Here is a 13,223-nt window from a genome sequence, read left to right as displayed (position 1 = left end):
ATTTAAAAGACATTTGGATAAGTACACGAATAGGAAAGGTTTGGGACAAGCGCAGGCAAATGGGACTAATTTAGTTTGGGAATATGGACTAGTTGGACCAAAGGGTCTGGTTCCAAGCTGTATGACTCCATGTACAATTATGCCATTTGATTTGATAAGAAGGTCATTGACCGAAACACTGCTTGGATTTTCCTGGCGTTGCGAAGACTCCAAAGACCTTTGAAAAAAAAGGGTGGGTGGCACTAATTTTCCCTGGCATGGGGTATAGTTTTGTGGTCATTTGCAACACTGTCAACTCATTATGGGAATGCAAGCATCTGAAAGGCCCTTCTCTATGCCTCTTTGTTCACGGATTTAAGAGGAGTCATGAGTTTGGATTCTGGCACCTTTTCAAAATAACAAGGTTTTACTGATTTCCCAATGTCCCCTTTGTGTCAACTGCATCTCCATTACACCTCAAAACCAACTTGCACCTGCCATCTATCTTGGCCTCACATCTCACTCCTCTACCCCATGGTCTCTCAGACTCCCCATAACTTATTATATATTCTGTACACAACCAATTAATTCTGTAGTGACAATGGCATGTGCAGACTGCTTAAAAAATACAAACAAACATTCATAATTTCCTTAAACTGGAGCCCTATAAAATTAGTCAACATGATAGTTCAAGTAAGCACGTGACACCTTACAAGGAGGTGTTAGCACTGGACATCTGTTTATTTTGTACAAATAAATACTGAGCCATTTACAAAAAGAGCTCTCAGAAAAAGTGCATTACCATTTCAAAAAGTGGTCAACTTCTCCCCAGCAGTATCAATGGAAGAAGTTATGCCTTAATGGGAGTACAAATTCTCAACCAACTTTCAACATAAATACTTGGCACTCAGAAATCCTTCTGGTTGCCTCTGATTGTGGGAGACAGTGCTCCCGACTCCATCCGCTTGTGTTACCCAACAAATGAAAAATCAGGCCAATAGCCTTACTTTTCTGTGCATAGATGCCTCCTGAAGTTTTTAATATTGGATATAAAAACAAGCAATGCTTGCAATCTCCAGGATTCTGTCTTTTTGTTTTTCAAAAGTATTGAAAATGAGGAAGGTGGTGTGCGAATATCAATTCCTCAGAAATAACCTCTGCCAAGGTGGGTGATATTATTAACAATCGAAAAATAAGCATCATCCCTCAAGTAGACATACTGAAATATGCGATTGCACTGGGATGCATGTATAGCAGAGAGAACCACAATTACCCTGATTTGGAAATATGTTGTGGATTGTATCTACCTGACAACTTTGGGCATTTAATACAGGGATCTGTTCCACATCCAACAAATCTAACAAAAAATATTAAGCCACACATGAAATTAAAACAATTATGGTCACCAACATATATTTCTAGGTCATGAAAACAGCAAAGGATTTTGAACAAAAAAAAATGTGTAGTTCAGGAGAAAAGGGAAATATATCAACTGCAACTAGCATCTTGTACTTTGTACAAGACATTTCATTTTGTTCCCTCTCAGCAACGTACAAGACAATAATACAGAATTCACCACACATATGAAAGGATCTAAATTACGATTAAACTCACTTCCTCCATTGCAAACTACAGGATCGCTCGCTCATTAGATATCCTCTTCTGATCGATCATTCGCTGCAAAGCAAAAAGTGAAAGCACATCTTAAAGTAGTAATTATAGACTACACTTCATTCAGCCTTTATCTGAAATGGGAAATCGCATGAGGAATGACAATATTACAAGATTGGATTCATCCCTTTTGACATAAACATCTTTTCCAAAAATACACCTTAATCATACAACTTGTAAAGGTCTTCACTGGGTGATGCTGTTATGAAGTTGAAGGTGTGTACTGCAGCTTTAAGAGAGAGTGAAGGCGGTTTTGCACTAAGACCTTGCAGGCACCTGTCATGTGACTTACTAGCAATCTCAGTGCATCCTGGAAAATTGAAAATATGTAACATTTGGCTGTAAACTAGATACCTCAGCTGTTTTGACCACCATTCAAATCTAACAAGTTTAAATTATGCCCCAGGATATTAAAACCCAATCAAGTTTGAAGTTATTGTTTTTCACAACATCGAACCAATGAGGCAATCCAATATTTGAGGTATAAAGAAGCCAGTATTTTGAGAGTTAGCTAGAGAATGTGACTAATCACCATTGTCAGAGTAACTGCTAGCAAAACACTCTCTGTCAAGGGTACTTTTTCATATGAAACATCTTTGCAGCAAAAGACCAAAGATGATCAAAGGACATGTACAGCCAGAAGTAGACAGAGACCAGAGACAGTCACTGTACGGCTTTGAAAATTAAGTTGATGCCATTTTAATAGCGATGTTTTATTGATGTAGAATTGGAGGCAGATAGCAGTAGTTAGGTGAAAGGAGGCTTAGAGTTGTAAATAGTTGTTGTTCAATGTTCATTTTTAAAGTTAAAGAATAAATTGTTTTTTTTTAAAACAACAGTGCAAATTGGGAGTTCCGTCACTCATACGTTAACAGATTATGAGGCAAGGTGAGCTTTTTTGGGTGTTTGACCTAATTAGCAGAAGGGTTCAACACTGTGTCATAACAATGCAATGAAGATATTTTCTCTTATGACAGAAAGTGGAACTACTGTTCGAAAAAAATCAGGGTTGTCCATTTAAAACAGATTGAGAGAAAAACATTTTGCCCAAAGAGCTGTGAACCTTTGGAGTTCCCTGAAAAATTGTTGAAAGCAGAGCCCTTAAATGTTTTTAATGCACAAATAAATAGATTCTTATGAAGCAACTAGTTGAAACATAATCAAGGGTAGAGGGATCTGACATTGCAATCATATTGGCCATGTCTTTCTGCATGTCTGAGCAAACTTGAAAGGTAAAATGGTCTCGTCCTGCTCCTGACTCGTATACTTGTACAATATAAGAGCTCAAATTTTAACATTACATAACATTAAGATTACATAAAGTGTAACACAGCAGTTTTTTTCAATACAGTATATGACACCCTAAAGTGTCTCGTAATACCTTATGACTTAAGTCATTTTACGTCACATATACAACCAAACAAACATTCCAGGTTTTTTTAATCCTGTGGTATCTCATGGTGGGAAAGCCTATTACAGTGGTCTTTCTCCAGAGTTTTGCTTCAGCTCCAAACGTTTGTGCATCCTTCAAGGAGGAACATGCTACTCTGTAATACTCAATTGCCAAGAGTTTTTTCCACTGGGCACATTTAGGGTAGACTAAAAAAAGAGCAACATTCACTTGATCGTCTTCCAGCAGCATTGTATGTTTGTCTTGGTCTGTGTCCCTCGATACAGCTCTGCAATCTACATTATGGAACTGTTTGGGAGGAATCTCCATTTAAAAAAGTGCATTTCTTTCCAGATATGCTTTGCAAAAACATTGTAGAAGGAAGAAACTAGCACACTCTTTCCCATAACAAATGTCAAAAGAGTAGCAGTCAGAGACAGCAAGACTCCAGGTATGCAAGAGTACTTTGAGAAGGGAGCATTTTTCACTACCAAGCTAAGTTTTGGTGCTTGATTAAAAGTATTAGCTATGAGGTATTCTTTCAAATAACTATGGCAGTCTGCTCATGAAACCTTTCAATAGGATCCATCATCTATTTTCTTTACAGGGGGTACAGCATTTGATATGCGGATCAGCATTTGATAGATATGTGGACAAAGGTAATTTTCTGCATAAATTGTATTCTAATGGAGAGGGGTATGGTGCAGTCCAACTGAATGAAACATTGAGACAACATGGTCAAAGTCATTCTTTGCAACACTGAGCACAGACAGAACTCATTAGGTAAGGGGTGATGTTGGGCAATTTTCGCTTGGGCACTCTTTGCCTAAGCAGCTTGCAGATCATGGCCCTGTAGACACATGGCATTTCTGATTTACATTTAAAGTGGAAGATAGCTCAAGTCACTGCCATAGAGTCAGCATTAGAGTCAGCATGAGTCAGACCCATGCTACTCAGAGCAATACAGAGAGCATATTACACCTCATGATCAGGTTCTTATCTCAATGAATAAGTGTGATGTTCCCAAATGCCCAATTTCTATTTCACTATGGGAAAATGGTTGATGTCGCTTTCAGGGAATGCCCCAGCACCTTCAGGTAGTGCAAACTGCTGGTGTAGGGAGAAAGAAACAACAGATTCAGTTGTCACCCTTATGTCTGGATCCCTGCTGACAGACTTGGTTAAAAGATTCAACACAATATAAAAGCAAAACAGAGGAGAGGGGAAAGCCTTATCTGATAACACCATACATACATCATGGAGGTGTATGATATTCTGTCAAAGGACATCCCCTTGATCGAACTGCTAAGGCAGATGCCCAACTGCTGTCCTGTACATCATAACCTTGCAAGGTTATTATAACCATGCAAGGTTATTAAACATCTTCCTATCAGGTATGATGCCAGTTTGATTCGGGTGGATGACAAACTCTTTCATGCTCATATAATCTAACCAAGATGCTAGAATCATAACCTCATAAGTTAGTAACTGATTTGTGCCTTGTTGAGGAGAAAACTTAAAGATCCATCCTATACCAGACTGGTATATCTCTCAATCTACTGACTTCTTAAAACTACAATTTGAAACAATATACATTCATGGCAAGGGATAAGAAAAAGGAGGAAGTATATGTCAGGTATAGACAGCAGAGATCGAGTGAATCCTTAGAGTATAAAGGCAGTAGGACTACACTTAAAAGGAAAATTGGGAGGGCAGAAAGGGGACATGAGATAGCTTTGATAAGTAGGGTCAAGGAGAATCCAAAGGGATTTTATAAATTCATGAAGGACAAAAGGATAACGTCGGAGAGAATAGAGCCTCTCAAAGCTTATATATGGAGCTGCAGGAGATGGGGGGAGATACTGATATTTTACATCGGTGTTTACTGGCTAAAGGTGGCTAAAACCCCAGGACCTGATCAGGTTTCCCTAGCTTCACACAGAGTTCCAGGGTATGTAATTGTTGGGGTCCTCACTGAGATACTTGTATCATCAATAGAGACAGGTGAGGTGCTGGAAGACTGGAGGTTGGCTAACGTGATACCACTATTCAGGAAAGGTGGTAAGGAAAAGCCAAGGAACTATAGACCAGCGAGCCTAACACTGGTGGTGGCAAGTTGTTGGAGGGAATCTTGAGGGACAGGATTTACATGTATTTGGAAAGGCAAAGACTGATTAGAGAAAGTTACCATGGCTTTGTGCTTGGAAAAACATGCCTCTTGAACTTGATTGAGTTTTTTGAAGCAGTATCGAAGATGATTGAGGAGGGCAGACTGGTGGATGTTAATGTATCTGGAGTTCAGTAAAGCATTCGACAAGGGTATACTGGTTAGCAAGGTTATATCTCATGGAATACAGGGAGGACTAGCCATCTGGATACAGAACTGGCTCAAAGGTAGAAGACAGAGGGTGGTGGTGGAGAGTTGCTTTTCAAACTGGAGGCCGGTGACCAGCTATAGGGAGAGGCTGAATAGGCTGGGGATGTTTTCCCTGGAGCAGCAGAGGCTGAGGGGTGACCTTATACTGGATTATAAAATCATGAGGGGCATGGATAGCATAAATAGACAAGGTCTTTCTCTGGGGTGGGGGAGTCCAGAACCAGAACTAGAGGGTTTAGATTTAGGCGGAGAGGGGAAAAATTTAAAAGGGATCTAAGGGGCAACGTTTTCCACACAAAGAGTGGTGAGTGTATGGAATGAACTGCCAGAGGAAGTGGAGGAGGCTGGTACAATTACAACATTTAAATGGCATCTGGATGAATATATGAATAGGAAGAGTTTAGAGGGATATGGGCCAAGTGCTGGCAAATGAGAAATCTGGTCGGCATGGATAAATTGGACCGAAGGATATTTTTCCGTGTTGTACATCTCTATGACTCCATGACTAAACCTAGTATCACAACTGCAGCAAGTAGGCTAACACTTTAAAAAAGTCATAATTAATAAGATAATAAATATGTGGTTGAGAGGAAAGCTGTGAAACAAACCAAGATTGAGGTTATTAAAAGCTACCTCCACACAGTTCACTATCTGTAAATTAGTCCCTAATAATTGTTATATCTTACAAAACCATCAGGTCACTTGAGGCATGCCAGCAAAGACACAATAAGTTAAGGCAGGGAACTGACATTAAGTCAGGCCTAGGATTAAGTGAGTACTGCACAATCTGTGCATGTGCACCATACCTAATATTCCAAAGTAAATAGGAAAGGTGTAGAGGGATATGGGCCATTGCTGGCAAATGGGACTTAATTGATGTAGGATATCTGGTCGACATGGATGAGTTGGACCAAAGGATCTGTTTGCGTGGTGTATATCTCTATTCATCAGTACTAATTAACAACCATATGAGCAGAATTCGTTTAAAATGTATCTATTCAGTGTTTGGAAACTTGACTGATAAAATGGATGGTAAATAGTCCTAAAGTATGAAGCAGCAAACTTTTGTTTTTTATTTTCAAAAAAAGCCATTCAGTACCATGCTCAGAAATATGATCAGACACTGCACATCATCAAGGAAAGTATTTGAAATGGACACCATAATTGGAGCTCAAATATTATTTTTCTGCAAATGATGGAATTGAAATGTGCAATAAAAACAATAAGTTGACCAAAGAGACAGGCTGAAATCCTATGACAAAGTGTGCATACGAATACTTAATTCCTGCTTCTAAAATTAAACTATCACTCATCCTTCACTATCTGTCTGCAATCTTTGATACAATACCTCTCCATCCGTGTTCAGCTGAATGGGACTAAATGCTGGTCCCATTTTCATCTGTGTGACTTGGTGTCAAATATTACTTTATAGCACTTCTATAAAGCCCTCAGGACATTTTAGGATGTTAAAGTCATTATGTACTTGGTAGTTGTTGTTGTTGATGTCTTTGAAATTGTCCATCCTACATTAAAACAAAGGCTATGGAGACCGGATGGTTTAAATATCTGAAATACGATTTTGTGAGGGATTTCAGAGCTGTGTTTAAGAATGTGGAAGTTTGATAATATGAGCAGTGTAGACGTGTCCCAAAAAAAATTCAGTAAGAGGAGAAAGTCAGAAGTCACATGACACCAGGTTATAGTCCAACAGGTTTATTTGAAATCGGAAGCTTTCAGAGTTCTGCTTCTTCATCAGGTGAAGTTACTGCTGCTGAAGTCACAACACTCGGAAAACTTCAGATTTCAAATAAACCTGTTGGACTATAACCTGGTGTTAACCGACTTCTAACTTTGTCTGCCCCAGTCCAACACGTGCACCTCCACATCATCATTATGAGGAAGGTCTTGAAAATGTGCAGCATTGCATATGGAAGAGGTGGGTTTAATTACAGGGTTTCTACATTTGGTTTGATGTTACACTATGCAGATTTCGAACAAGAGAGTAGGGGACGAAGGAGGAAATAAGGATTTAACAGGGGGAATGGATAATAGAGAAGGTAGAGGTATATAGCTGTAATTACCTATGCTAGAGGAGGGGTACAAAAACAAAGATTTAATGGAAGTGAAAATTTAAAGAGACATTACCCAATATCACAGGAGACAAAACCACAATGGACGTTGGAAAACTGAAGTGGGAGTATGACTGAGAATTGAAATAGTAGCATTTGGAAATCACTGCTCTTGGCTTCCTAACACGTTCCAAGTGAACTTGAGGAACAGCATCTCGCCTTCAAATAGGCACTTTCCAGCTGTTCAACAATTTCAATAAATCACTTAAGAGGACACCCAAGATGTTGATTATTTCCAGGCTTTTCTGTTTTTAGCAAAAAATAAATAGCTTTGGTGGTTAAATAAGGAAAAATACTTGAATTTACATAGTGCCTTCCTTGACATCAGAGCATCCTAAGGTATTTAGAGCCAATCAAATCCTTTATATCTGAAGAGCGGTCACTGTGTATTGCAACAAACACAGCAGACGATTTATTCACAGAAAGCACAGCCATGAAATAAAGACCGTTTAATCTTTTTTAATTAATTGAGAGATAAACATCAGGACAGCAGATCTGCTTTTCCTTCCAAACAGTGCCATGGGATTTTTTTTGCATCTACCTCAGCACACCGACAGGGCTTTGGTTTAATGCTTCATCAGAAATATTTCAGTATTGCACAGAATTGTTAGCCTAGACCAGGAGTGGGGAACCTGCGACCTTCTAGGCCATTGTGTGTGGCCTTTTGAATGAATTCAAATTTTGCAGAACAAATCTTTTATTTTTTACTAATATTTTTTTCATCCATTACTATTTTTGTTTTAATCTTAAAACAAATGCATTTAAAATACCAGAGAGTAAAAGAAAATTCAACAAAATAATCCCCACTTATTGCTGCAAATCTACATTCTCCTACTTAACCAAAATCAAGACCCCCTTAAGGTCACAAATGACGGATATCCATCTAGAGGATCAGCTAAAACTGCAGACCTCCATGCTGCAACCAAATATTCAAATACTTTCCTACAAAAAGCAGTCATAACAAAGTCATTAATTCTAAAGTTAACTAACCTTCTAACATTTTTTTTTAGTTAGTACATAGTAGTTAGATTTTTACAAAATAATGTGAATTTTGAAGAATATATAATTGAGGTTTCTTGGATGCGGCCTTATTAGATTACAACATAATGCAGCCTTCCACCATGAAAAGGTTCCACATCTCTGGCCTAGATGCTGCTCAACGTCTCTTAGACATCAATCCATACATTCAGTCTGAGAAGCAAAAGAGCTATACTGAACACAACTAACACTTCTGAGATGCAGACTTGTGGAGATTAAATTTGGGCCAGTTGTACACAGAATATAACAGATAGTATTGACAAGTCAGATCTCTTGTCATCCCCATTATGTTGAGAACATTATGATTATCATTTCTACTCTGTAGCAACAGGTGCAAATTCTAGGTCAAAAGACTAAGACAACCAGCTTGGCCTTAGTGCTGGGCTCAAGCTCCAAGATACAGATAAGAAACAGTCCTCAGAGTTCCCTTTCCATCACTGCAATAATTAACCTTGCCTTCTAACACTTTTATGTTGTCCGATGTCATGACTAATCCCCTAGGGCTCCTGATGCTGGTAAACTGATTTCCAGATGGCCCGCTCGTAACATCATAGAACAGCATGGGTTGCAAACGTGCCTTGAAACAAACATTTCCTTTTCCTACTTATTAAGGTTCCGACAACCCTTTATCACGGCTTTTAACCTTTCCAATCTATGGGGACTAATTACAGAGACTTATGTCTGTATAAGGACAGAAAGCATTGACCCCCTACCATTTGAAAGAGGTCTGAAAGCCTGCAATAACAGAGTCAGGTATCCTCCTCTGACAGGGACTGAACAGAAGTACATACTTGAAAGTAGAACACTAATGGAGTAATACAAGAGACCAATGCTTTATCTCAGTCAAACTCAGTATAGCACTTTCTCTTTCCTGTTACAAGCCATACATTGTTGCTATTATACTATATAGTATCTGTAATTCATTGTTCAAGGAGTACTTGACGCAGTGTTTGAAAATGAGCCTCAAAAGCTCTTTTGTTTACCCTTGATTCCTAGAAAGCAGCACTTATGCAGAAACCCATGACCTCTACACTCCACGTTTTATTATCTCAGGGCATCACTGTTTCTTTGCTTGAATTAATCATTTTCTATGCCTTCATTCTTGTCAAAACTCAGGAGGTTCCGAGTTAATCTGCTTTATCTTACTTGAAGATGGCAGTACTGCTAACCTGCCACTAACAGCAGTATAAAGTTGCACATTGTGGTGACATGCAGAAGTAGCAGCAGTTGGTTCAGGTGGATACACAGATACTTACCAGATGTGAATGCAGTTGCATCAATATACATCTTCAAGCAGATGAGGTAGCACAACGACTGGCATTTATAGAATGCCTTTTACACAATAGGTTGTGTCAAGGTACTCTACAGGAAAATAATAAAACAAAATGTGGCACAGATCTTAGCCAAAGCCTAGGTTGTATGGGGCACATGTTGCTGGTAGACCATTAATAGGAGTTATTTTGGAGAACCTCTCTTGGTTTAGTACCTGGCAGTTGTTTTAAACAGACTAGCCAATTTCACACTGTGCCAAAAATCAAAGCTCATTAATAATAAAATAAAATTGATGCATCAGGTAATTATTGTAAGTTTTATATTTATATTAACCACATTTCTTTGAAACTTCACTGCACATGCAATAATTTCTTTTCACCCATTTTGCCTTCCGCTCCGTTCTTCTCCAGCTGTGCAGTATTGACTATAATAAGAGATTGGCAGTTAGTAACTGAACAACGGGCTACCTTCAAAAGGAGATGGTTCAGCTACAATTGAGGTGCATTCCCTCAATTGAAAAAGGTCGAACAAAGAAAGCCAAAGCTCCCTGGTTTGAAAAAAAAAGCGATGCACACCAAAATAAAGAAAATTTTAAAAATGTGCTTAAGAGAAATATTAGGTAAACAATAAAACTGAGAACCAAGAGGAAGGTTCAGAACAGAGGTGAAAAAGATCTGGTCCTGTACAATGAGACAGGTGTTATGAAGGTTGTAGGTGTGCACTGAACCTTTAAGAGAGCATAGAAACTAGCACAAAATATGCTGAAAGATTTTAAAAATGTAACATCTGGTTGAAACAAAGAGCTGGAATTGCGTTGCCAGGGAACAAGAACACATTCAAATTCAGCCAGTTTAAATTATACTCCAGATACCAAAATACAATTGAATTGAATTTTACTGTTTGGGGTGATATCAAACCAATGAAATGATCCAATGTTTTGTTGTATAAAACCAGACATTTTAAACAGTTGGTGAGAACTGCCAAGAATTCCAACAAGTATAGATTGCTAGGGGAGTAGGTCTCTGAAAGGCATCTGTCCATAAGAAAAGTTGTACAGAAGACCAAAGAAGAGACAACCCAGGAAAATACAGTGAACAATCTACAAAGGAGAATCGACAAAGCTGACTGGTTTTGAAATGTGATTACATTTTCTTTTGGTAAATCTTAATTTTGTTTTATAATTGGACCAATATTGTAGAGTGCGAGGTAAAAGATAGGTTTAAGAGAAAGGAGTTGGAAATAGTTGTGGTTTTAATGTTCTCTGTTGGACTTAAAGTAAAAATTAACAATTTTATTCTTTAAGTAGCGAGGTCTGAGATGGTTCTTTGCCTCAAAATTTAACAGATTACGGTACGAGGTGAGCTTCTGTGTGTCTGATTTAAATTAACAGAGGGGTTTATCCAGTGTTCTAACATAAGAATAATTAATTATCTCATAGTTAGGGATCCTCTTGGAAGGAGCGATCACAGTATGGTTGAATTTAGATTACAGATGGAGAGTGTGAAGATAAAATCCAATACCAAGGTCCTGTGCTTAAACAAGGGAGACTACAATAAGATGAGGAATTGACTCAAGCAGACTGGAAACAAAGAATTTATGGTGGGACAGTTGACGAGCAGTGGAGGATTTTCAAAGTGATTTTTCAAAGTGCTCAGCAAAAGTATATTACAATGAAAAGGAAGGACTAAGAAAAGCATGAATCTGCCATGGGTGCCTAAAAAAAAGGGAAGCTATTAAATTGAAAGAAAAGACATACAAAGTGGACAAGATCAGCAGGAATCTAGAAGATTGGGAAAGCTTTAAAGGTCAAAAGGAAGCCACAAAAAGAACGATAAAGAAAAGAAAGATAGAACATCAGAATAAAAAACTAGCACAGAATATAAAGACAGATAGCAAAAGTTTCTACAAATACATAAAACAAAAAAAGAGTGGCTAAAGTAAATGTTGGTCCTTTAGAGGATGAGAAGCGGCATTTAGTCATGGGATTATGATGAAATGGGAGGAGAAAATGAGGTCTGCAGATGCTGGAGATCAGAGCTGAAAATGTGTTGCTGGAAAAGCGCAGCAGGTCAGGCAGCATCCAAGGAACAGGAAATTCGACGTTTCGGGCATTTTGAAGGGCTCATGCCCGAAACGTCGAATTTCCTGTTCCTTGGATGTTGCCTGACCTGCTGCGCTTTTCCAGCAACACATTTTCAGCATTATGATGAAATGGCCAAGGCACTGAATAGTTATTTTGTGTTGGTCTTCACAGCGGAGGACACAAATAACATACCAGTAACTGACAAACAGAAGGTAGTTGAGGACCTGGAAATGAATCATTATCACGGAAGAGGTAGTGTTGGGCAAGATAACGGAGCGAAGGATAAACAAGTTTCCTGGTCCTGACGGAATGCATCCCAGGAATATAAAAAGAGATGGTGGGAGAAATAGCAAATGCACTAATGATTATTTTCCAAAATTTGCTGGACTCTGGGGCAGTTCTAGCAGATTCAAAAACAGCAAACATGACGCCAATGTTTAAAAAGGAAGGTGGACAAAAGACAGGGAATAATAGACCAGCTATCTTAATGTCTGTAGTGGGTAAGATGCTGGAGTCTATTATCATGGAAGAAATAGCAAGGCATCTTTATAGAAATTGCCCCGTTGGGCAGATGCAGCATGGGCTCATGAAGGGCAGGTCATACTGAACTAATCTTTTGGAATTCGACGAAGACATTATTAACACAGTGGACAGCGGGGACCCAGTTGATGTGGTTTACCTAGATTTCCAAATGGCCCTCAACAAGTGCTGCACAAGAGGCTACTGCATAAGGTAAAGATGCATAGCGATACAGGCAAAGTATCAGCATTATAGAGGATTGGTTGACCAACAGGAAGCTGTTATGACATGGAATAAAACTCCTCTGTTAATTTTAAATCAGCAAGACAGAAAAAAATTTATTCCATGCAGTAACCTGAAAATGAGAGAGGCCAAGAACTAGTTAAAGTAAAAACCAACAATTTTATTTCTTAAAGTATAGCAGAGAATAATTAACTAACAACTATTTGCAATTCCTTCCTCTAACCTATCATTTATTTTCCCTTCTATAATACTAGTCCAATAAAACCCCCAATTAAGATTTACCAAAATTCTAATTTCAAAACCAGGCTCCTATCAAATGTTCTCTTTGTATCTTCCTTTGTCGTCTTCTTAGGAATTAGGTTTCATAGGTCTTTGATCGATAAAGGTGATCTTTAAGAGACCTGTGTTTCGGGTAGTCTGTACATGCTGGTAGCTGGGCAGTTCTCTCTCAACTGTTCACGTTTTCCTAGCCTTGTACCCCCAAAGCGTCGAATTGTGTTATTGGCTTTTAATATTGTCACT

General features: G+C 38.6%; 1 protein-coding gene across 4 annotated transcripts in view; it reads right to left on the bottom strand.

The window, feature by feature from the left end:
- The window catches only part of prdm2b (PR domain containing 2, with ZNF domain b), a 187,213-nt gene that overhangs the window by 92,822 nt on the left and 81,168 nt on the right, over positions 1 to 13,223 (bottom strand). For all 4 annotated transcript variants that reach the window (XM_060852381.1, XM_060852380.1, XM_060852382.1 and 1 more), the window contains exon 2: positions 1,594 to 1,656. In XM_060852381.1, coding sequence (XP_060708364.1) covers positions 1,594 to 1,602 — 9 coding nt within the window. In that variant the 5' untranslated portion in view covers positions 1,603 to 1,656. The remainder of the gene's footprint in view (positions 1 to 1,593; positions 1,657 to 13,223) is intronic.

Source organism: Hemiscyllium ocellatum, chromosome 37, assembly GCF_020745735.1.
Source record: "Hemiscyllium ocellatum isolate sHemOce1 chromosome 37, sHemOce1.pat.X.cur, whole genome shotgun sequence".
Lineage (NCBI taxonomy): Eukaryota > Metazoa > Chordata > Chondrichthyes > Orectolobiformes > Hemiscylliidae > Hemiscyllium > Hemiscyllium ocellatum.
The sequence above is the reverse complement of the archived record's forward strand: the minus strand, read 5'-3'. Positions and strand labels throughout refer to the sequence as shown.